The sequence below is a fragment of the Lodderomyces elongisporus genome, chromosome 3 (genome assembly GCF_030384665.1).
Source record: "Lodderomyces elongisporus chromosome 3, complete sequence".
Lineage (NCBI taxonomy): Eukaryota > Fungi > Ascomycota > Pichiomycetes > Serinales > Debaryomycetaceae > Lodderomyces > Lodderomyces elongisporus.
This window is the reverse complement of record NC_083675.1, coordinates 1,261,221-1,285,549: the sequence shown is the minus strand read 5'-3', so window position 1 is coordinate 1,285,549 and position 24,329 is coordinate 1,261,221. Positions and strand designations below refer to the sequence as shown.

At 35.7% G+C, this 24,329-nt stretch overlaps 6 protein-coding genes across 6 annotated transcripts; 1 reads left to right on the top strand and 5 right to left on the bottom strand. All coding sequences in view use genetic code 12, as the record gives it.

Moving 5' to 3' along the window:
* Positions 1-1,015: 1,015 nt before the first annotated feature.
* On the bottom strand, positions 1,016-3,442 carry FLC2 (Flavin carrier protein 2; the record flags this gene model as incomplete). Its single annotated transcript, XM_001525324.2, has 1 exon — positions 1,016-3,442. One exon carries the CDS (start codon positions 3,440-3,442, stop codon positions 1,016-1,018), a length of 2,427 nt encoding a protein of 808 aa, XP_001525374.2.
* Positions 3,443-6,264: 2,822 nt separating this feature from the next.
* Positions 6,265-12,072, bottom strand: STT4 (phosphatidylinositol-4- kinase; the record flags this gene model as incomplete). Its single annotated transcript, XM_001525323.2, has 1 exon — positions 6,265-12,072. The coding sequence occupies one exon, from the start codon at positions 12,070-12,072 to the stop codon at positions 6,265-6,267; it is 5,808 nt and encodes a 1,935-aa protein (XP_001525373.2).
* Positions 12,073-12,947: 875 nt separating this feature from the next.
* TIF6 (Eukaryotic translation initiation factor 6) lies at positions 12,948-13,685 on the bottom strand (the record flags this gene model as incomplete). The annotated part of the gene is made up of 1 exon (XM_001525322.2): positions 12,948-13,685. The coding sequence occupies one exon, from the start codon at positions 13,683-13,685 to the stop codon at positions 12,948-12,950; it is 738 nt and encodes a 245-aa protein (XP_001525372.1).
* A 629-nt stretch (positions 13,686-14,314) lies between these two features.
* PVL30_002797 (uncharacterized protein) lies at positions 14,315-15,175 on the bottom strand (the record flags this gene model as incomplete). The annotated part of the gene is made up of 1 exon (XM_001525321.2): positions 14,315-15,175. The coding sequence occupies one exon, from the start codon at positions 15,173-15,175 to the stop codon at positions 14,315-14,317; it is 861 nt and encodes a 286-aa protein (XP_001525371.2).
* Positions 15,176-16,334: 1,159 nt separating this feature from the next.
* Positions 16,335-19,061, top strand: PVL30_002796 (uncharacterized protein; the record flags this gene model as incomplete). Its single annotated transcript, XM_001525320.2, has 1 exon — positions 16,335-19,061. One exon carries the CDS (start codon positions 16,335-16,337, stop codon positions 19,059-19,061), a length of 2,727 nt encoding a protein of 908 aa, XP_001525370.2.
* Positions 19,062-21,825: 2,764 nt separating this feature from the next.
* PVL30_002795 (uncharacterized protein) lies at positions 21,826-23,229 on the bottom strand (the record flags this gene model as incomplete). Its single annotated transcript, XM_001525319.2, has 1 exon — positions 21,826-23,229. The coding sequence occupies one exon, from the start codon at positions 23,227-23,229 to the stop codon at positions 21,826-21,828; it is 1,404 nt and encodes a 467-aa protein (XP_001525369.2).
* Positions 23,230-24,329: the final 1,100 nt, after the last annotated feature.

Below are 24,329 nucleotides of genomic sequence, written 5' to 3'. Positions count from 1 at the left end.
ACCTTGAACTGCTCAAATCCAAATAGCACCAGTTTACAATTTTTCTACCTTCCTCCTTTTGCATTTCCTATGCTAACATGGTGCTACAACTTTGTTTTTCATCATCATCTATACCAATGTATACCAGGATGCAATTTTTCATACATTTGTTAATTATTTTCTCAATCATCAACCATATTGATCGCGTTTAACAGCAAATCTAATTTACAATACAAGATGTTGGATGAGAATGAATAGATCCAAGTAACTAATGCATTTTCACGCTGGATAATACATCAGAGAGAATTTAAGTTTGAAAATATATGGGTAAGTTCTTGCTAGATAACAAAACACTAACCAGTACCACCACAGATTAAATAGACACAGCAAAATCTGGAAAAATAAAGTGGCTGTAATTGTATTTCCCAGTAATTGAACTATGAAACTAGAAAATGTAACGCCAAGTCAAGCATAGCTTTAAACATAAGCAAATACCAAAAAAAAACAAAAAAAAAAGAAAAGAAAAATTAGCATTGACACCAAAAGGTTTATGTACCTAAACGAGGTTCAATCCTTCATCCTTGCATTTTATATACTTAACAAAACAGAGTAAATGTTTTAAATACAAATCTGCATTGCTTTATATACAATGATAAATAAACTTCTGCAATAAAATCAACTATAATATACAATAAAAAACTAATCTTTACTCGCCTATTGGATGACATTTTCGTAGAAACACATCCGTCTCCGTAAATAGCAATTGGAGATCCAACGTCTCACTAATCAATATTTGAATACAATTCATTTCTTTTTCCTTCAACTTTTTCTGAAATGAAAATAGATATTTGCAAAGTTATAAAATCAAACTATGTGACTTATTCATGCATTATGGACTATGCATCTTACATTTGGCAAGTAACTTCTTCTTCTTCTTTTTCTTCTTCTTCTTCTTTTCCTTCTTTTCCTTAAGTTCTATTTCTTTTCTTCTTCTTTTTCTTTTCCTTCTTTTCCTCAAGTTTTATTTCTTTTCTCCTTACCTAAAACGTGGGTTTCTTTGCTGGTAGGGCTGCGACTGCTGCTGATATGAAGTGGATTTAAAGTATGGATTCTGCGGACTTGAGGCACTTCCTTGGTATGATCCAGTTTGACCGAAACTAAATCCACCTGTACTGTTATTGCTGGGTCCGCCAGCGTTACCCCCGGCATTTGTTGGAAGTGCAGCGTAAGGATTACCTACAATGGTAGAGCTTGGTTGTGTAGGCTCTACATTGACAAATGAGTCTCTCTTTGATGGTTCATATGCTGATTCTGAAGTAGATGAAAGACCAGGACCACTCAAGTTTCGCGTTCTTTGGTATACAGACTCGCCTTCATTTTCAAAGGAATTGTCCTCATCATAGATTGATGAATCTCCAGCCATTCGGGATTTTCCACCATGTTCATGACCCTTCATTGCTGTAGCACCCAACGCCATTAACTCCATATCGTCATCACGACTCAAACCACCTGGTCCACCAGTCTTATCATTAACTGTTCTTGGAAGGAATGAGACCCTGTCATCTTTCATTGGTTGGTACCTTGTGTCGGGGTTCTTGTAAACCAAGGCCAATGCACATGTGATGATGGTAAATAATAATAGGAATAAGGCAAAAACGGCATTTAAAACAAAATAAACCACCGCCATTACTGAAGATACGACATTTGGTTGGCCAAACACCATTGAAAAGAACATAAAAAATAAGGCATTGATGAAATTGATTACAGCAATGGTAATGTTGAATGCATTAGTTCTCTTATCCATAAATGGACGTATCCAACATACCAATACCAAGTAAATCAATTCTATAGCCCAAACAATGACAGATTGTGGCTTTCCATGTTGTTGCAAAACAGCAACAAAAAGTGATTTCAAAAAGATATAGACGAGGGACACCAACACAAACCAGTAACAATCAGCTCTGAATTGAACATAGAGGAAACCAAATCTATTGAGAAATTTCCCATCGCCAAAAAGGAGGTATGCCGGGTTCTTAAACTGGCCAACAGATCTTCTTCCCAATAAAAACACGCGCACCGCGGCTTGAAGCAACAAGAGACATGCCAATACTAAAAGGAAAACGGCCACAACAACGGTACCTGTTGAATCTCTAGTTGTCAACTCCCATATACACAAAAGACTGATTTGTGGCAACGCAATAATCAATAAACGGTAAACGGAACCTTTGATGACACCATTCCATTGCTGTCTATATTCGTTAAACTTGCCCTCGCGCATCATTTTGCTTCTGACTAAGATTTCAATGAGTGCCTTGAACAAGGTGAGACAAACAATCATAACAAAACCAAAAAAGAGCAAAAAGCAAATACCGGTCATGAAAAGGTCTGTGATTTCAATGCTCAACAAATAAGCTACTCTTTGAACTCCTCGCAAGACCAAGATCTTGCCATCTGAATTTTTTTCATCGGTTGAGTACAAGGTTGGATCGAGATTATCCGAAGTACCAAAAGTATCTGAGTCGACTTGCACATCGAGTCTCTTGACCAATTTTTGCTTTGCTTCTGAAGCAAAGTGGTCATACAACTCCAATGCAGCTCTCTTGATCAATTTCCTCTTTTGCACAGAGATTGACAAATAAGAAGATTTTAAAATATCTGTTGGTGTTCCACCAGTCGACTGGACGTACCAGTTGGCGATATTCTGGACAAATCCAACTCTAACAAGACCCAAGGACCACATAAAGTTTTGTGCCCAAGCGGCTGCAATTGGTGGCACTCTTGCAACACCCATCATAGCAGTAATTGCCAAGGATTGGAAATAGATAAACAAAGACATTGAGTTTGACGCAATGTGGGCGGCAGTGCTAGAGTGGCCTATAATAGAGATAACACCAGAGGTTAAAACACCCAAACCCGATACTGCTGCAATTGGCCATGCCGCGTACTTGGTTTGCACTGTTTTTCCGTTGGATAATGTTGCCTCGACACATGCCAATTGGGTATAGTCTGAGTCGTCGTAAACAATGACTTTAACTCTAGCATCCAAGTCTGGAATTGTATATGCGACGCCTGGGATTTCTTTGGTGACCGAGGACCCCAACTCGTAGGAGGAGTCCAAGTTCAAGTGTCCCGAAGTCAATGGGCAAAGTGGGTTATTTTTGCTATTACCTGTTTCTTGGTAGTCTAATGAACACAATGACACGTTTCTTTGTAAAACATTGAGACCGTAAGCAATCAAGTTCACGTAAACACTAACGTTTTTGTTGTCGATGGAGGAAATGGCATTGATATCGAAATACACAGTGTTATTCTCTGGGTAAAAAACAATATCAAAGTAGGATGCAGTGAACTGGGAGTTATCCATACATGTTAAAAGCGACGAAGACTTGATCAACTTTGTAGCTGAAACCAAATTGGTGAAACTGGCTAAGCAAAGAAGGAAAATTGTATTTAGAATCAACATTTTGAGCGGTAACCGTTTGTATATTCCCGGTTTACTTTTGTTTGTCCACGAATCAAGATAAATTGGGAAGAAAGATTGGAGAATACAAGTTTAAAGATCAAGGTTGTTTGATTTTTAAAAATTTTTTGTCTTTTCTTTTCTTTTCTTTTCTTTTTTTTTTCGAAATACCTTAATTTTAATCTTAGTTCTTAAATTAAAAGGCTAGATGGTAATTCCTGAAGTCAAATTGGTTGATGGTAAGAAGAATTAAAGAAATTTTCTTAAAAAAAAGGCCTAGCGAGTGAGTGATAAATCGATATGTTGGTCCTAGCTCTAACGATATGATGATGATGATGATAATGAATTTAGAACTCAAAAAGCAAAAGAAGTGGAGCTTTCGAACAAAATGATATAGAAAAATTAATAAAGAAAATACAACTCAATAAATGTTGAAGTTTGTAACAAGATATTTGGTTGTTAGATTTTTCTTTTTTTTTTTCTGTTCTATGGATCTGAGATCGAAGGGGGCGGGGTTAGCCAGGGTTAATACTGGGTAGGTATATTTCTTTATTTTGCTCTATATTAAGAGCAGGTGTGAAATTCAGATGGAGGTGCTATAAACTATACACTCTCCGTGATGGTTGTTAGTGTTGTTGTGGTTGTGGTGGTGGTGATGGTAATGAAAGTTTTTGATGATTGTTAAAAGGGTTAATAGAGGTTGTAAAAGTCTCTAGTTGGGGTGATTATTGATGAAGCCAAATATCTAGTATGATCTGTGGTTTCTCCCACGCCCTTTTTGTATCACCGTAGTTTTTTTTATTTTTAATTTTTTTTAATTTTTTTTAATTGTTTTTAATTGTTTTTAATTTTTATTTTATTTTATTTAATTTAATTTTGAAAGTATTCACTCTGTCTCTTTGTACTGCAATACTTTGAAAAACTGTTGATTAATTTTAATTTATTTTTTTATAGTTCTATTTTTATTTTTATTTTTATTTCTCTCTTTTTATTGTGGTGTGCTGTACTTTATGATAGAAATTTATGTGTGTTTACAAAAGCACGACAGAATAGTCAACATACGCTGTTGCTATTTTTGAAACTTATTTTAGGAGTAAGTCACGTGTACAACTTATAACGATTCTTTTCCTCCATTTGTTTCTTTTTTTTTTTTTTTTTTTGGTTCTTTGTTTTGTTCACATACAATTTTCCCACTCCACCTCACCGTCAGATCCATTCTTTACCACACAAGCTTTTATATTACCCGAAAAAAACAAAAAGACTCAGCACTTGTAGCATCATAATCGCCTTAACTGTCTCCATATTTCCTGACTTATACACAGAAGATTGTACGTGTCAATAGCTCGCGCGTCACGGGAAATAAATTAGGAAAGGCTAAGAATATTTACTGAAAGGGTACTCACTGTCTCTCCAACTGTGTCACTCTAGTGGCTTTACTCTCTATTTTTAACTCTATCTTAACCTCCAAATAATAATATTATTCTTGGATAGTGATGCTCAAGGTAATTCGCGTTTCGTCACCTTTACCATTCAATTAAAATTTCTTGCCTAAGCTAGTATCTATTCTGAGAAGATTCCCATGATTACAATTAAACTACAGTCAGTTCTTCAAAAAACTTCTTCTAAGCAGGCATTGGCATTAACTTTGTTTACTATTCATTCTTTTTCAATTACTTTTACTTTTAATTTTCTTTTCTTTTTTTTTTGATTTGTTCTTCTCTCAGCTTTTGCACTCTTCTTTTCTTTCCCAAATCCCACTTCATATTTATCTACTTCATCATAACAGGCTTTGTTTCATTCTTTATACTCTTCAGCACATCAAAGTCTACTACGTCAACATCAATCACAAACAGTCTTAAAACACTCCCTATATATATATATACACACATACATGTAAACAAACACAAAACCTGTTTCAATCTGCAGCTACCAATTGACTTATAAGAAGAAAAGAAAAAACCAGCCATTTTTCTATTTTTCTTAGCTTTTAAATCATCAAACCAACAAACTATGCAGCAGCACTGCCTCCCTCCCCCCCTCTATGTGAAACAGCAATAAGTACTCAAAACACTATTCTCTTTTTTTTTTTCTTCTTTCTCAAGAGTCTTTTTTTATGTATTAAATTCTTATTTTATTTTGTGGGGCAAAGATAGAGAGAGAAATGTGAAAGGGGGGGTGAAAGAGTTGCCGCTAATAGTATTGATTTTTTTTTTTCTTAGTCAACAGGGCGTAGTATCTACAAGAATAGTCGGTATGAATTAAGAGTAAGAGAAAAATACAGCAATAGTTGCAAGTGTCATTCTCGAATAAAGTCCTGGACTAGCTAGTACAAAGATTTTGTGTTGCAGTTGCTGCAATTAGTGCATGAAATACACAACGGCGATGACATCATTACTGCGAAAATAGCTAAACTTCCATTTTTCAGTTCTTCTTCCAAATACTATGATAAATATACAAGAATTGATCTTTTATAAAAAGAAAAACAACAGAAAAAATAGAACGTGAACTAAAATAGAAACAAGATCAAAGAGAAATTCAAGAAAAAGGAAAAGATTGTCGGATACATTGATATTTACAATCTAAGAAACAATACAAGAGAATAAGAAACACTCTATGCAACAAAACAATTCAAGTAAAACAAACGCCAACTTCTTGTATATTTATAGAAAAAAAAAAGATGCAGAGACAAACTAAACAGATTATAACTAATGTAATCTTCGGTTTCGTTCCCCGCCCATTCCTTCAATCTGATACTTCTCATGCTCCTCCGTTTCCACTCCCACATATCGTTTTTTCTTTTTCAACACTCTTTACTAGAATCTTTCTTAATAAGGAATACCATTGGTGAGTCTCTGGAACTCATCATACCCTTTAGTGTAGAAACTCTCCTTCGACTCCTTAATCAACTTTTTGAAATAAACAGCAGCCTCCTTTTCAGACTTGTTTGGAACAAACCTTGATCTCAAATTCTTAATCGTTGTATCTTTAAAACAAGGCAACCCACTCTCCAACATTGGTGTAACAGTACGCACAATCATCTCCATATATGGACGACATGCCAAGTATCCCTTTATACAAAGCTCCTCAAACCATTTGAAAGCTTGTGTCTCGTCACTGCCTCCCAACACCAAAATCATTTCGTGCGTTAATTTAAAAGGAACATTTTCAAACTTAACACCACCAGGAACAATATCAAAGCAAAAACCAAAATCAATGTGCAAAATATGACCACTTTCATCATACATAATGTTACCATTGTGTCTATCCTTGAACTGCAACAAGTATGAAATAATCGAGTACGCAGCCAAAGACTTTACCAAATTGTTTCTCGATTGCTGATACTCAATCGAATTCTCAGGTCCAAACTTGGTAATGAAATATTCGTATAACCCATTAACTGCTTCTCTTCCCAACATATCTCTCGATGTTGAGTTTGGTAACACATCAATAACACCACAACCAGGTGCAGTTGCTGTGACCCTATAAGGAAACACATACAAATCCAAACCAGCATCTTGCCAAATCGTCCTAAACATCGAAATCAATTGTAAAGCCAACACATCCTGTCTACAATCATCACCAACTTTGAAAATTGCACTTTGCCATTTCTCAATCTCAACTTTTTGTGCTTGTCCATTGACATCATAATCAGTAACTTCCTTCTTGATCTTGAATGTGGCCATAAAGGGAGCCTTGGCATGCGATTGCAATGGTTTACCAGATTTACGATTAATATCAACCAACTCACCATCCGGATTAGAAGGCAAATAAACACCAGGCTCAACTTTAATCAAAGCCATCTCCTCGTCGATCTTGGCCTTCTTTTCGGCTTTCGATTTCTTAATGTACGGCTTCAATTTACCCGAGATGTCGGTAACCTCGTTAAAGAACCCAAACTCCTTGTGATAAAATTGCAAATCTTTTTCACTAAATTCATTCAACATTGTTTCCTGAATTCTATCCAACACAGGCTTTAAATCATCAGGGTCTGTTGAGTCCTCGTCTTTATAACTGTTTGCCAACATATTCCAAATAATTTGATGGGCAAACAACTGGGAAACTTTAGCGGTTTCAACAATAAACCTCTCTACATACCCTTTAGCGTCATGTCTCAAGGATTGCACAATCTGAGGCACATAAAAGAAAGTCAAGTTGACATCATGGCTTTCCAATGACCTCATAGTATATTGCAAAATAAATGAGTTGGAACCAAATGGAGGCAAAAATAATGTGATGGCATCAATTGGTGCCAACGCTGACCAAAACAACAATTGATAAGAGGGCATATGAGTTCCAGCATTGATACCAATAAAAAATTGCACTGCATCGGGATAAAAAGTTGCTGGCAACGGGTTCTTAATGATCAATTCTTGCAATTGCTCATCAACATTCTTAATCTTGAATCTCATTGCCAAATTGATGGCTAAGATTGGGTCAATGCTATAAGCTTTTGCAACTTGTGCAGGTGTCAATTGATGACTAACCAAAGTACGCGAGGTGTCCACGGGGCTCAATGTAGTCATCCATACATTAAACTTGTAAATTTCATCATCGAGAAAATGCAAAAAGATTCCCTTTTTGGTATCAACTTCGGCCAGCTTAGCCGAAATGGCACTAGCCATCTTGGCAACTTCTTTCATCACATCAGTCTCGCTCTTAAATTTCAATTTATTACCACCAAATGGGAATGTGCTTCTTTGTCTAAACCAAGTCAAGGCACCATCAAAAATCAAGTTGGTCAAGCTCAAACAACTTCTACTTCCCAATTTAATATGGTACAGCAACACTTCAAACGAAAACTTGATCAATTCAAATCTAGCTAACCTCGAGAGTGGATGGTACGAGGCAAATTTCAAATTTTGCAATCCAACCTCAACAAACCTGGTAAAAATCTTCAACAAATGATCACTTTGGTTGAGTGTGGCTTCAAAGTTACTTGAAAACAACCTGATAATTTCCAAATGTGGTGCAAAGCTTTTTTGCGCTTTATCGGATAGTCTATTCACTGCAACTCTGTTACTTGGAGCATATTCCATCTTGTCAAATTCAGGATGCACAATATCGTGTTCTTGCGAAAAAAGACCTTTCCTGAGCTCTATGGATTCTTCCCATTTCTTGGAAACCTCACTTAATAACAACATACTCAATGAAGGTTTATCTTTCATAACAGCAAACCAAACACCACTAGCGGTAATCATAACAGATGGTTCAAACATGATAAACGGAATCTCAATCATGTACCGAACCAATTCGGCATTGTTGACATCGCTCATTAATGCAAGGCCGGCAATCTCACTCAATAACTGCATAATCTCATCATTTGTAGGATGATCAACACTACTTGAGTTGAATAATCTCGTCTTGATTTTAAAACCTTTTTCTCTAATCAGCTTAAAGGCAAGATCCGACTCCTCATCAGTTCTCAATGGTAAATTGTTCATCAATTGCGATACAAAATTCGATCTCCAGTTCAACTGAGCCACAATTGTGGGCAAACTGTCCAACGCTGAAGTATTTGCATAGGTAATTGCAGATAATTCACGATCGTGAGAAGAAATGTTTCCAGCCATCTCTAACGCAAAAGATAATCCAAACTGAATGGGGGCATCAAAGTTTAGCTCTTCATTAGCAGAAACATACGATTGAATCAAACTTTTGACATCAACATTGGATTTGTACAACAACAAATTGATCCAATGTTTGGATTTCTCATGAAACCTATTGAATGTAGAGCATCTCCATTTGTAATCATCAGATAACTCAATCTTGATTCCAGTGCATCTTGCACGGAAAGTTGTTGTTGGCTCGTATTCATGGACATCGGCATCGGCAATACTTTGAAACAATAATGTAAGTAAATCGAAAAGTGCAAATAAAGATTTTTTATGGCACAATGAAGAAGGAACTTTGCTAACCAACAAATCAGAACATTGCACTGATGCATCTTGCATTTCGGGGATGGAGTAAGTAAACATTGTTAACATCTTGGTTAATTGCTCAGCAATATGATCAGCTGAGAATTGCCTATTGGCACCAGTCGTTATCAACGCAATATACTCTTTAACAATTTGAAAAGAAATAGATCTCAAATACTTTTCAACTCCAGAAATTCTTACTGATGGGTCGGTGAAATACAACAATATTGTAGAGCAATCTCCACTTCTCACTCTCAATGATTCAATAAAAACTGCAGCAGATAAGAACATCAACTTGGGGTACGACAAGTTACGGTGAACTTCAAAAATGTTGCCAAGAAACAGTCTATGGTCCTTAATATTGTGGTTGGAAGAACCTCTTCTCAAAACAGTGTTCAACTCAATAGAAGTCTCTGTCCTATCCCATGACAAATGGGATGCTAAAGGAGGTGAATTGTATGCAATTCTTTCCAATTCCTCTCTAAACAATCTGGTATTTTTCGAGTTGACATTAAAACCATGAACAACCATATTGAACCAGATATTTCTGAATAAGTTAATTGTCTCTGCATCCTTGACCTTTAAAGGTTCTTGTCCCAAACGAACATCGGGTAATAAAGCAGCCAATGGCTTTAAGTAGATTGAAATTTGATCACCAATTTCCGATATCTCGTTATGAGATCTATGATGCTCTAATTGCTGAACATCACCTTTGCTGATAATGGCTTTTAAAAGCTCGTGCAAATAAACTTTAAACAAGGGGTTGCTTTGCTTCAATTTCTGAGCTAAAGAAATCTTGGCCTCGTTCAAATTATTCAATAACGCCACATTCTTCTTTTCAACAGCATCGAATGTCATTTTGTTCAATAATCTAACCAAGATAATAAACTCCTTCTCTGGAAGAAATGGAGCACAATAACTTAACCCTTTAAGAATTAATGAGCCTATTGGTGAATCAATCTTGGTTACCTTTTGTGACAATATGGTACAAGCCAATGCTGGCACAGTTTCGTCATCGCAAGCCTCGGAGATTTCAATGATTGCTATAATTGCATTTTCGCAAACTCTTTTGTAGTCATTTTCATCAAACTCACTTGAATTACCACCTTTACTAAATGCTTGTGAGAATGAAGTAATTGAAGTTCTTCTTGATGACAAGGGTGACATATCTCTAAATGATCCATTTTCCAAACCTGTTGTGTTTCTAATAACTCTTCTTGCACTTTTGGATGGTAATTGCAATCCTTCGTTGCTAACAAAAAGAAGATTGGTTAACGAATAAATGGTGGTGACAACAGAATCTTGAGGTAATCTTTTGGTCCCCAAGCCAACTGATTTCGAAGCTTCTAAGCAATAGGGAGATGGCAATTTTGGGTTTGCAACCACAGAAGTAAACACCCTAGTCAACGAAGGACCAACTGATTCATCTTTGAATACCAAAAGACATCCAAATTCGAATACGGTCAAACCCAAGTCTGGATCCAACATAACATCTCGAATCTCAATGCAAGATCTAAATAAATTCTTCGAAGTCCTCAAGTCCAAGTTATCAGTAAACATTCCACAGCTCAACACTTGCAAACTGAAACTCTTTGCCAAATAACCTAATTTTAAACGGTTGAAAGTAGAGTAAACAATATAAGTCTCGCCTCTGTCCAAAAACTCCAATTTTTTCAAAGCTAACTCAGTCAAGAACTTGATGATGTCCATGTGAGGTTTGGAAAATTCCAAGTCCTTTAATGCAACACCATTTGAAATGGCTTTTCCATTGGCGTGACCTTGGGAGTGGCCATTGTTGTTGGGGTTGCTGCTGTTGTTGTTAACAATTCCGTTTTCTTTTTCATTATATTTGTTTGCAACCTTGGTCAAAATGAAATGCAACAATGATTGATTCTTATTACCCACCATTCCATTGATTATGGAACACATCAACTTGGACAATTTCTCAAGGTAGAAGACTGGTGAGAAATTGATGGCATAATCGCGTTCTGTTAATTCCTTGTATTCATTTGGTTCATCATACAAGTAGTCCGAGTAATTCTCTATATCGCTAAGGAAATCGACATTATCAACACATGCATCCAAGCTGGTGAAGATTCTAAACGTTCTTGGTGAGTAGCTCAAGAATTGGGCATTCTTATTCAACCCTTCAATGAAACCCAGCAAAGTCAAAAAGTTGGAGAATTGTGGCTCAACGTTATCAAAGAATTTCTCAATAAATTGGTGAAACACTTCAACAACTTCATCAAAATGTGCCTTGTTCAATTGGTAAGCCAAATTAATCAAACCGGTGGTCAATTTTTCACCCAACAATGTCCAAGGAGATACAGTGATTGATTTGGAAACTATATCGTAGGCAAATTTCTGCTCGGGCAACTCAAACAAGTAGACTTTGAATTTGTCAATTAAGATCTTGATTTGGTTTCTAACTTTCATGGTCTTTTTAGTAGAGTCGCACAAGGCAAGCAATACTTCATATTCCTTTGGAGCCATTGCGACCGAAGTTATATTCCCGCCATTGGCGGTACTGCCATTGATACTTGACTTGCGATGTTGGATTTCCCTTGGAGTAGAAGTCAAAAGCTTGGAAAAATCATCCTTTTGAATCCCAGTGCTGATTTCTTTCAAGTTTGATGGAACAAACTCAACAGTAAGTTCCGCCAATTTCTTTAATGCTTCACCACGAATGGTTCCTCTAGTGATTCCGTGATAGTCCATCTTGTAGGATCAAAGAGGAGGCTATTTGTGGTATTATCCTTTTTCTTTTTGAAAAGAAAAACAAAAACGAAAACAAATGAACTAGATGAAGTAGAATGTCCAGTTTCAAGTCGCAAAGAAAAAATTAGTGGTTTTTAATAGTATAAATAGTTTCTATGAATTCTCGTGGATGTTTCTCTTTTGTATTTGTATATGTATATGAAAAAAAAGCTGTACTGGTGGGGTCAAATCTCCCAATTTGGTAATGGTTAAATTTTGTTCGTCGGATTTAAGAGGATCATTTTACCCTTTGATGTTTGTATGGAGGGGGAAAAAAAATAGGAATTAATTAATAAAAAAAATAATTAAAAAAAAAAATTAATTAATTAAAAAAAAAAAGAGGAGAAGAGGAGGAAACCATACATAAAGATTGTGAAAGTTTCTAAGTTACCAGTATAGACAAAGGAGCTTCGATTACAAAACAAATAATATAAACAAACTCTTCGCTTGATGAAGCTTTATACATTATTCAATTTGAGATTCTTAGTATCGAATTATACGCCCAGCTTGTGAAAACTCTAAGGCCTAGAGAATTATTTTGTATCAAACAGGTTAAGTTAATAAAACATTTTGCAACCAGCTTTGGGACAATAACTTGTTTTTTTTCTTATCTGTCTTGTTTTTGTTTTTTTCTTTCTTTTTTGGCATTAATGAAACATTACCATTTTCCTTCTATAAATTATAAACAGTTAAAAAGTGAATAATAACAGAAGAGTTGAAAGAAAATGTTGAATAAAAATTATTCTATATTTTCTTTTCTTTTCTTTTCTTTTCTTATAAATTTTATTTTTATCTCTTATTTTTTCTTCCACTTCCTTGTTTCTGACTCCTTATTTCTAAGAGTATGTCTCAATCAATGTATCTCTCAAGTTACCGCCAATGGCATCTGGTTGTGCATCTTGCAATCTGAATATTGATTCAATGACGGACAATTCTGGTGCAGTAGTATCACTACCAGCAACTGCCAACCAATCATTCACCACCATTCCAGCACCAACGACATTGCTACCTCTATTGACAGTACCAGCCACCAATGGCACTTGCAACAAACTACTCAACTCTTCTTGATCTTGTATAGATGTTTGTGGGTGTACTAATCCACCTTGGTTACTCAAGGAACAATATGAGCCTACCAACACATTTCCTGCAATTGTTTGACGAAACACTTCGACTCCCAAGACATCTGCAATCAACTCCTCTGTCTCTCTTTCGATATCAGGATGCACCAATGCGACGTAATCATTACAACATATCACGTTACCCAAAGCAGATAACCTTTCTTCAACTCTTTGGATCTTTACTGAGTCGGGTAGTGAGTTTCTCAAGTGCATCAACTCTTGATCGGTGGTCTGTGTTGGAACTAATAGACCTCTTCGATTTCCAGCAGTCATTCTACCGACTATACGAGTACCTGCTATCGTTGTATGCACTATTGGTATGACATCTCCAAGCTCGGCTTCAAATGACGAGTAAAAGTTTTCAGATCCACCCACAGCAACTAAACAGTATGAATTGGTAAGTTTTGAGAACACACCAACTTCATTGGAGTTTTCAAATTGAGTTCTTGACGCCATGATAATAATATGGTTATTAAAATTAAAGCAAAAAAAAAATATAGGGAAATGGTGTTCAGTAATAAAATCTGATGATATAAAATGACCAAGTAGCAATATAACAACTATGTTAAAAATTCCTTGTAATTTTAATTTTCTCTTGATAAACTGGTAAATATAGACAAAAATATATCTCTATTTATATAGATAGGTTAAGAAAGAAAAGAAGATGAAAAGAAAACAAACAATAAAAAGACTTGTGTTTATATGTGACTAATCGTGATTGCCACTGTTGAAGAGCTCTTCGCAAACAAAAGAAAAAAGCACAAGATGAGGTCGATGATAGAAATTTTGGGAAATGTGTGGTCGTGTGAAATAGTTCAATTGTTTCGAGAAACGCACTTCATGAAAAATGTTGCAAAACAAATTAATGGATGGAAGAAGCAACTTGTGAACACAAAGAAGCTAAGTGGATACTATGGAGAGAGTCTAATGAAAATCGTTCATTTAGTTCACTATCTACATAAAGACTGTGTGGTGAAACCAAATAGGGGGGAAACCCCCCGAAAAACGAATATCGAGAAACGAAAAACGAATGGATTATAACAAATAGTTGTAAAATATGAAGAAAAAAAATTTATTGTAATTACTCAAAGATCAATATCAATTTTATCTACATCTTGTGTTGTACATTGCAAGTCATTCACGTCTTTGCTCACCCAACATTGATGTTCAGGTGTTTCGGCATTTAGCATCCTAAATGAGCTTATATTTTCAACTTTCACTTTGTGCAATCTCCCCTTTTTCAATTTGTACATTATAGTCTTTAAATCTGGTATCACGACATACATTGGTTTTATGAAAAATTGAGCTATTTCGCCAGTGTTGATGGTGCAGCTAAATGAAACTGTTACTAAATTTGATATACCTACCCTGACCCCTAAAGCCAAATTCAATCCGGCATTAGCAATAACGGCGATTGGTGGGAAATTGGTTGCAACACCTACTCCAGTATCCATGTTTGCCGCAATATGAAAACTCACAACCCTACTGATCTGTGCACCACTACCATGAATGGACTCAAGACACGATGAGATGGGAATCCATTTGTCGAGTGTCTGGATGAATGTTTTGTCTTTTGCATTCTTTTTACAAATTTCAATCCAAGATTTAGACTGCTGGTCAAACTGTAGAGAGCTATTGGTATTTTTAATAAAGAAAATATTGTTTGCATTGCGTAGTTTATCTATATGCTTGTGTTGCAAGTCCTCAATTGACCATATCGAATAGATGGTATGTGGTTTCGAGTTACCTTGTGCGTTATTGTTGTTGTTGTTCAATTTTTGTTGCTTTCCCCGGTTGAGGATTCCCGTGGCTGTAAATGAGTTGTCAAGATCAACCCAAGTGTAGTTATCAAACAAGTTTGAACAAAACGTCAAATGCGGTAGTACAAATAGTAGAAGTAGAAGTTTCTGTAGTACTATGCATAATACAATATTCTGTTTAAACATATAACCGCATTGGAAGTAAAAAATATCGTCCAATTTCTCCATCCAACAGCCACTTCAATAAACACTGGAACATATATACAAGTATACATGTATATATATATATATATATATATATGGTATACTTACATTTTTGGCATAACAAAGTTGGTGACGAGTCATGAACCCTGAACCAACAATATAGTTTTCTGGACTAGATCTTCTTCTCTCAAATAAATTACATTCCGTTTTTTACAAATAAATCTTTACACGGCGCTATGCTCTATAATACATGACTTTATTTAAACTTTCCAATCTTTTCTTTTCTTTTCTTTTTTTTTTGGTATACTTCAATATTAAATTCAATGGTTTCCCTTTATGTTTTCATTTTTTTTTTTTGGTATATTTTCCTTTTGCAACTAGTCCCCTTAACCTTATTATTGTATTTTGTCATACTTGGTATCCCAAAATTAATGATGATTTCTCGTCTACATACACAAAGACTAATTACCTAGATAGAGATTTTGATGCGGAATAGAAGCCAGAAAACAGTTCTAGTAGATTTTATCCTGTCTGGATCCATGTATTGCTTAATTGGAGCTTTCTAATTCCTGTAGTAACACTGACTGCTCATATAGTTGCTCTAATGACTTGCTAATAATTTGCTAATAAAGTAGAAATAAGAGTTTGTCTAATATGTTGTAACTCACACTCACCCCACCCCTTATTTTAAATAGAAGGTTCCAGTATGTTCCCGTTTGTTCCAGCATATTCCATACCAAATGCTCAGAACCCTCTGGAAAAAAAAAAAAAATTAAATAATATTAAAAATGCCTCACACAAATAATTTTCTAACCCGAACCGTACGATTGCGAGCCATTTTTTTCAATTCCTTTCTGTCGCATTCTGTAGCATTCTTTCTCTCTCTCTATGTTTAATTCAGCATGCATTCTCCACTCCCTAACACCATCCAAAGAAGCACATACAAGTATATAAACCTTGCCAAACTTCCATTTTAACCACATATTCATAGCAATCCAATTTCCACCTCAATTAAATTCTTTACCATAATAGAATTACAAATAATTCCAAAAAGAAAAAAAAAAAGTCAACTAAAAGTCAACTAAAAATTAAGTCATTATTTTATACATAATCTAAAGAATTACATATACATATATCAGAAATGGATGAAACACAATACACAGATAATGCATTGAAAATTATCACCAATGCAACAAATCTATGCAAAGAAAATGCCAACACTCAATTGGTACCCTTACATTTCCTTGCTGCGTTTATCCCCACAGACGACACTGATGGAACAACACAGTACTTGAAGACCTTGGTCCAGAAGGCTAGGTTTGAATGGCCCAACTTTGAAAGGGCAGTAAATAGACATTTGGTGAAATTGCCCAGTGTTAGTCCACCACCACAGGATGTCACACCCAGCTATGCTACGGGCCAGTTGTTACAGAATGCCAATAAATTCAAGCAACAGCAAAAGGATAATTATATTGCACAAGATCATATTCTTTTGGCTTTGCTCGAAGATCAATCAATCAAGGATATTTTCAAAGAAGCTGGAGTCAAGGTTGACTCTATAAAGACTCAGGCTTTGGAATTGCGAGGTAACCAGAGAATTGACTCGAGACAGGCCGATGCCTCATCGTCATACGAATTCTTGGCCAAGTATTGTGAGGATTTTACTGAAAAGGCCAGGGAAGGTAAGATTGATCCAGTTATTGGAAGAGAAGAAGAAATTAGAAGAGTCATTAGAGTTTTGGCAAGAAGATCGAAATCGAATGCCGTGTTGATTGGTGATGCTGGTGTTGGTAAGACTTCTATTGTTGAAGGAGTTGCCCAAAGAATTATTGATAATGATGTGCCCAATTTATTGGCAAATGCAAGATTATTTGCCTTGGATTTGGGTGCATTGACTGCCGGCGCCAAGTACAAGGGTGAGTTTGAAGAAAGATTGAAGGGTGTGCTCAATGATATCTCGAAATCCAAAGAGTTTATCATTTTGTTTATTGATGAAATGCACATGTTGATGGGTGATGGTAAATCCGATGCTGCCAATTTGTTGAAGCCAATGTTGGCAAGAGGTGAATTACATTGTATTGGTGCAACCACTTTTGTTGAGTACCGTAAATTTGTATCTAAGGATGCTGCATTGGAGAGAAGATTCCAAACCATTCAAGTGCCAGCTGCTACAGTCAATGAGACGATTGCCATTTTGAGAGGTTTGCAACCAAGATATGAGATTCACCATGGAGTGCGTATTTTGGATAGTGCTTTGGTTGTTGCTGCACAATTGGCCTCGAGGTATTTGACGTATAGAGCATTGCCTGACTCTGCTGTTGATTTAGTCGATGAGAGTGCTGCCACTGTTGCTGTGGCACGAGACTCAAAACCTGAAGAGTTGGATAACATTGAAAGAGAATTGCACTTGTTGGATGTTGAAATCAATGCGTTGGAAAGGGATAAGGATGCTGATGCTGCGTCCAAGGATCGTTTGGTTTTGGCAAAGAAGAGAAAGGAGAATCTTGAAGAGCAATTGGGTCCATTAAAGGAGAGATATAATCAAGAGCGTGCAAGTCATGATTTGCTTATTGCGGCCAAGAGGAAATTGGATGATTTAGAAGTTAAGGCGCAGGATGCCGAGAGAAGATACGATACTGCTACTGCAGCAGATTTACGTTATTTTGCTATTCCTGATGTTGAGAAGCAAATTGAAGAATTGGAGGTTAGAGTTGCTGAGGAGGAAGCATCAATGGTTGAAAGTTTGACCAAGAATGCTGTTGGACCAGAACAAATTTGTGAAACTGCAGCCAGGTTAACTGGTATTCCTGTGTCGAAATTGACTGCTGCTGAGAATGAAAAGTTGGTTAATTTGGAATCTGAATTATCCAAGGAAGTTGTTGGCCAAGGTGAAGCAGTTAAGGCAATTGCCAATGCCGTGAGATTGAGAAGATCTGGTTTGTCAGATCCAAACCAGCCACCATCATTTTTGTTTTTGGGTTCTACTGGTACTGGTAAAACGGTGCTTGCAAAAAAATTAGCGGGATTTCTTTTTGCTGATGAAAGGGCAATGACGAGAATTGATTGTTCGGAATTGACTGAGAAGCATACAGTGTCTACATTGCTTGGTGCTGCACCAGGTTATATTGGATATGAAGAGGGTGGTAAATTGACCGAGGCCTTGATTAGAAAGCCGTATTCTGTTGTGTTGTTTGATGAGGTGGAGAAAGCTGCGCCAGAAGTGCTTACAATTTTGTTGCAAATTCTTGATGAAGGTTTTATTACTTCAGCAGCGGGTGTTCGTGTTAATTGTTCGAATGCCATTTTTATCATGACCTCAAACTTGGGTGCACAATATATAAACCAATGCAAATCGAGCAAGGTTGATCTGCATACTAAGGAGCTTGTGATGAGTGCAGTAAAGGCTCATTTTAGACCCGAGTTTATCAATCGTATATCCAACATTGTTATCTTTAATAAGCTTTCCAAAAAGGGTATTTCCAAGATTGTTGGTATTAGGCTTGAAGAGGCAGAAAAGAGGTTTGCTGCCAATGGTCGTGATATCAAATTGTCATTGGATGATGCTGCAATGGATTATCTTTGCAAGAATGGCTGGTCGCCTGATATGGGTGCTAGACCTTTGAATAGGTTGATTCAAAATGAAATCTTGAATAAATTGGCCATCTTGTTGTTGAGAGGACAAATCAAGGATAAGGAGACTGCCAAAGTTGTATTGGGCAATAAAGGGTTAGAGGTTGTTCCTAACCACGAAGCCGATGATGTTGATATGGATAATGAATGGAATGACGATGCTGAAGATGACGATGATGATGAGGAAGAGGATGGTGAGGATTATAGTGGTCGATTAAGCTCACCCAATCTTGATTAAGAGAAGGGAAACAGGGGGGGGGTGGAGTGCGAAACCCCTGGAAAATAAGAAAGTAAGTAAATAACTAATTAATTAAATTTATCGATAAGAAGAAATAAAAGATATTTACATTTTATTAGGATAAACTACTGGTTAGTGTAAAGCAAATTTTATTATTGATGAAGAGGAAATAATGAAAAATGAAAAATAAAGGAAGGAGAGAACAAAGTAGAACAGATAAATGAATTGTAGAATGTTTTGAGTGTATTGATAAATGTATTAAAGAAATTGTAGATGAAACTTTTACATCGTGATATTACTTTTCAAAATACAATTGAATTAAACGGAAGATTACATACGGACTCGGAACCGGAATCGGAAACGGAAATGGAAACGGAAATGGAAATGGAAAATTGGAAAGATGGAAAGACGGAAGAATAAATTTGGTGAGGAGAAGAAGAAAAGAGAAGTTACTATAGTTAAAAAATTAAAAATTAAAAAACAGAAAAAGAAATAGACTGGACTTGTGCATCTAGATGATGGTCAAGGAAATTCTGCACAAGTTTTCTTTCCCTTTCAAACCCCGCATCTGTATCACGTGCCATACCTTATATATCAGCTGATACTGGACTAAACAATACTTCAATATAAACATAAATTTCCAATAACTTTTGTTTCAACGTGTATTCCACTACAAAGAATATCAAGTGAGTTGTGTTTTATTCCTTTTATGATATATATTCTCTAATGAAACCAAAAAAAAAAATGTATTGTTCGAGTCAATAAAATAGGGGGGGTGGGTGGAAAAGGCGAAGAAGGGGAAAGGATTGTTTAAATTGTAATATGAAACAAATAATGATAAGCCCGTGAATAATGGTTTTACCAACATCAAGCAAGTTGCAAAGAAACAGGTGATGTCACGTACACTGAAACGTACACAAAAAAAAAAAGATGAGAACAATACAATACAAAAATTCATAATACAAAAAAAAAGAGAGTCTGGCAAAAGCACCAGAAGAGATAGAGCAAGAAGGTTTATGCAGAGAGACTTAAGCCACAATACAATGATATACTATCGCCAGTAACCCTCGTGGGCCTTAAAAAAGCAGAAAGGGGAAATAAGATGCAAAGTGCTGGAACCCAACTTGTATGCTTATATATATATATATACTTATACTTATACTTATACATGTTTTTCAATGGAGATGAGGGAACAATCTCGTCATCATAATAATAGCCTAGTAAAAAGCAATCAAGAGCGATGGGCTATGGTGTGGCAGAATATCTCCTTATTTTTTTTTTTTTTTATTGTGTGTTTTACTGTCTAGATTGAGATGGAGGTAGAGATAGAGAGATACAATAGGAAATGATTTGATGATACTCACCAATAGGTTTTATTGTTCTTGAGCAATTAGAAATAAAGAAATAGATAGACAAGAAGTTAGTTAGTTGATAAAGAAGATCAAGAAGGTGGAGATCATCATTCACTGAAAAGGTTCATTTCCTTTTTCATTCTCCACTTTTTTTTTTTGCTTATCAACACTTGAACTCATCTCTCCACACCATCTCTTTATTGTCTTTTTTTTTCTTTTTTTGAATTGTTGAACAAAATCAATTAAAAAAAAAGAAAGGAACGAAAAAACGTTTTCTTTTTTTTTGGCCCATTCTTTAACTTGTAGTTGGCTTTTGAATTCTTCTTTGTTCAAGTTTCTTTTACTTTTCTTTTGGGTGGGGGAGGGGGGAGATTATTTGGACTCAGCAAGAAGTAAAAAGTGTGTTTTCTGTTCGGTTTCATTATTTTTTTATTTATTTGATTTTTTGACCCCCGCTTTTCTCGTGATTACAAAAATGTAAAGTGTCTTCTGCTGTTGTTGGTGTTGTTGTTGTAGTAGTGTTGATGAGGAGTCTGGAAATAATATGTCAATGTCATGCAACTAATCAAACTATATGGCAATCTAAAGCTATTATTATTATTATTTTTTTTGTTGTTGCTTATTATCCTCAGCTTACTCTCCCCTCTTCTTACTCTCTCCTTTCAACAATGTGCTCAACTCATTCATTGAGAAATGGATGTGTTTATGGGAAAGTAATGAGTAAATTGCTATAGATGCAGAAAGAGAGAATGTGTGTGTGTGTGTATGTAAATAGTCTTTATATAGATAATTTTTACTTTACACCTTGCTTGACAATGCATTTGAATACACAATTTGCTTATCATAAAGAAACAACAATAAGAACACATAGCCACCACCAATGCACTGCCTATATTTGTATAACTTGCTACAGTGGTGTTATTAGTTATTACTTTTACTGTGGACGAGGGAAAAGAAAACAGACATAAAATATTGGTTCATTTGCAATATTGAAACGCTCTATAAAATTAACCTTAGCCCATACATATTTATATAAAAAATAAAAAAGGAAAAACCAAAAAAAAAAGAAATAGAAGAAATCAATGAAATGAAGTGAAATAGAATAGAATAGAAGAGAAGAGAAGAGTCGAAATGAAAATGAATAGGAGTATAGTTGAGAACATAGTGTAATCCAAATGTGCTGGTCTCTCTCATTCTTTTACTCCTTTCAATTTTCCATTTAGTTTTGTTGTTTTTTTGTCTCTATGTTGTCCTTCTAGAACTGTTTAGCCAACCCATTTGCAGCATAATAAAGTATAACAAAGCAAAACAGAGCATAGCAAAGTATAACAAAGCATAACAAATCATTTCATATGTACTTTAGTTTCAAGGTTTTTTGTATCACCCTTACGCTTCCATTTGCGTCTTTGTTTTTACTCTTCTTGGCTGCTTCTTCGGATTCTAAATTTTTTCATCTTGTTATTAAAGTATTGTACAGAATTGTCAACAATTGAGCTGGTGATTGATCCGCCTCTGGACATCAGTGTAGATGGTGTAGTTCCTTGGCTTCCTGGGTGAGGGGCTTTAAAGCTAAACGATCTTCTCTTTGGCTGTATATCCATAATCTCATCTTCCTGTGTATCTATAGCATGCAAGTTGTCTGAAGAGGAGCCTGAAGAAGAAACGAGTTGGTCTTCTTCTGTTTGTGGGATCGAGTAGTAGTCGTATCCAATATATGCTGTGTGTATGTGTTGACGACGCTGTGGGTGATGATGATGGTGATCATGATCTTGATCAACATCATTACTACGGTGTAAACTCTCCTTTTCCTGTTGTTGTTGTTGCTGCTGCTGCTGCTGTGATGATGATGATGATGATGATTGGGGTATTAGGAGTGGTGGTGGTGGTGGTGATAGTGGGGGTGTCAATGTCATATTTCGAAGATCGACATCTTGTCCATTTTCTTTCAATGTTTGTATATGGTGTTGTGTTCTGCACAATTCTCTTTGCAACAGTGGTTGATGCATGCAACACCATAAGGAGGAGGAGGAAGAAGGAGTAGTGTTTGTATTACAATCGTTATCAATACCATTTTGCAATACGCAATTGATTGGTCTCAAGTGAGTATTACTAGTATTAGTAGTAGCTGCTGCTGCTCGTTCTCCTCCTTCTCCTTTGTCTCCGCCTTCACTGCTAGTTCCTCTTCTCTCTTTTTTTTGGTATATACTTGGCAGTTGTTTTAAAACTTTTCGTACATATTCATTGTATAGGCTTTGTAGTATTTCATTCTTGATGTAGTTTCTGCACTTGTGGGTCAATTCGAGTGATGGTAATTGTGCATAGTGTAGTTGGATAGTGAGGTGTGCAGGCAAGTTGATCTCGTCGATGGAGTCCAGTGTGAGGTACTTCAGGTATATGGCGTGCCATAATTCTATATTTTGTGAAACCAAGTACTTGTCAATGTCCAATATAAATTCTAGGTTTTCTTGGCAGTGGATCTGAGTGAGGTGTTTGGTAAATGAGTGCAAGTTGATATATTCATCTTCACATTCACTATTTTCATCATATTGATCTTTAAATTTAGTATTCATAATCACATCTTGCAAGGTAGGGATATCTCTTAGAGATAAATTTGGAGTGGTTGCAGGGTGTTGTGATAACAAGTCTGATGGGGGTGAGGATGGTAATGTTGCTGATTTGGGTGTTTGCAATTGGTTGTTAAAGTCATTGTAGTGTGTGTAGTAGTTATTAGGTATTCGTCTATTTGGTGTAAATGTCGTGTTTATTGTATTAATAGTGCTGATGGTATTTGATTTATTCCGTACTGAGCTCTCCATCTTTTATTAAACAAAACAAACAGACAGAAGGAAAGAAAGAAAAAAAAAGAAGTATTTGTTAATGGGGTGGAGTACAAGAAGGAAGAAGAGTACAAGATAGGATAAGTAGTGATGGTTTAGGAAAAAAAAGTAGATAAGTATATATATATATATATAAGAATATACAGTAGCTTATGGAGGAATAGCATTGCCTATATATACATATGAAAGAGAATTGACTATAAAAGTAAATATGTGGTGGTTATAGAGATATCTGGAGTATGGCTTAGAGCATACGTCTTGTCTTCTTGATATAGAAAAATATATAATAATTCAAAAATAAATAATAATAGTAGATTAGAAACTGTGTATGTTCTGCTGTGTATTGTGTGTGTTGTGTGTGTAATGTGTGATATGCATTGTTTTGTATCAAGAAAGAGTTAGAAGAGAGTGTAAGAACCGTTATAATGCACAGCTGGTTATTTTTAATATTTTTGTTAGAGATAATTACAAGTAAAAAAAGAAAAGAATAAGATTACACAAAACCTATAAAAAACACACAGTGCAGCAGAGAGTCTATAATGTTATGATGATGCAATAAGTTGCTGCTGCTGCTGCTACATCTTTATCTCCTTTTATTCTCCTTCCTTTAGGAGTACTGCATATAGTATAGTAACACACCTAACTGAAAGGAGACATTAAACAGTAGTGGATGTTTGGTAACAAAAAAAAAGAAACAGAAAAAGTGTGGAGTTCAGCAGCAGCAACAACAGCACCAGCACCCCAGCAGTAGCAGCATAAGAATTAGATGTACTAAAAGGAGGGAGAAGTTAACCATACAAAATAAACACATGGTTTATAGGTATACACATAGATCAGTTCTTTGTTATCACATCAACATCTTATATTTGGTAAGTTAACTAAAGTAAATAGTTGCAGATGTATTCTCCTACTCTATTCTCTTTCTCTTTTTAGTAGTAGTAGTAGTAGTAATAGTAGATCTGGAAGCTGAGACACTTTCTACATAGAGTTGTCTCCTCTATAACTTTGGTAATACTACTTTTGAAGTATATGGAAAGTATCGACTTACGCAAGATCTGCCCTTTACTTTTCCCCCGCTT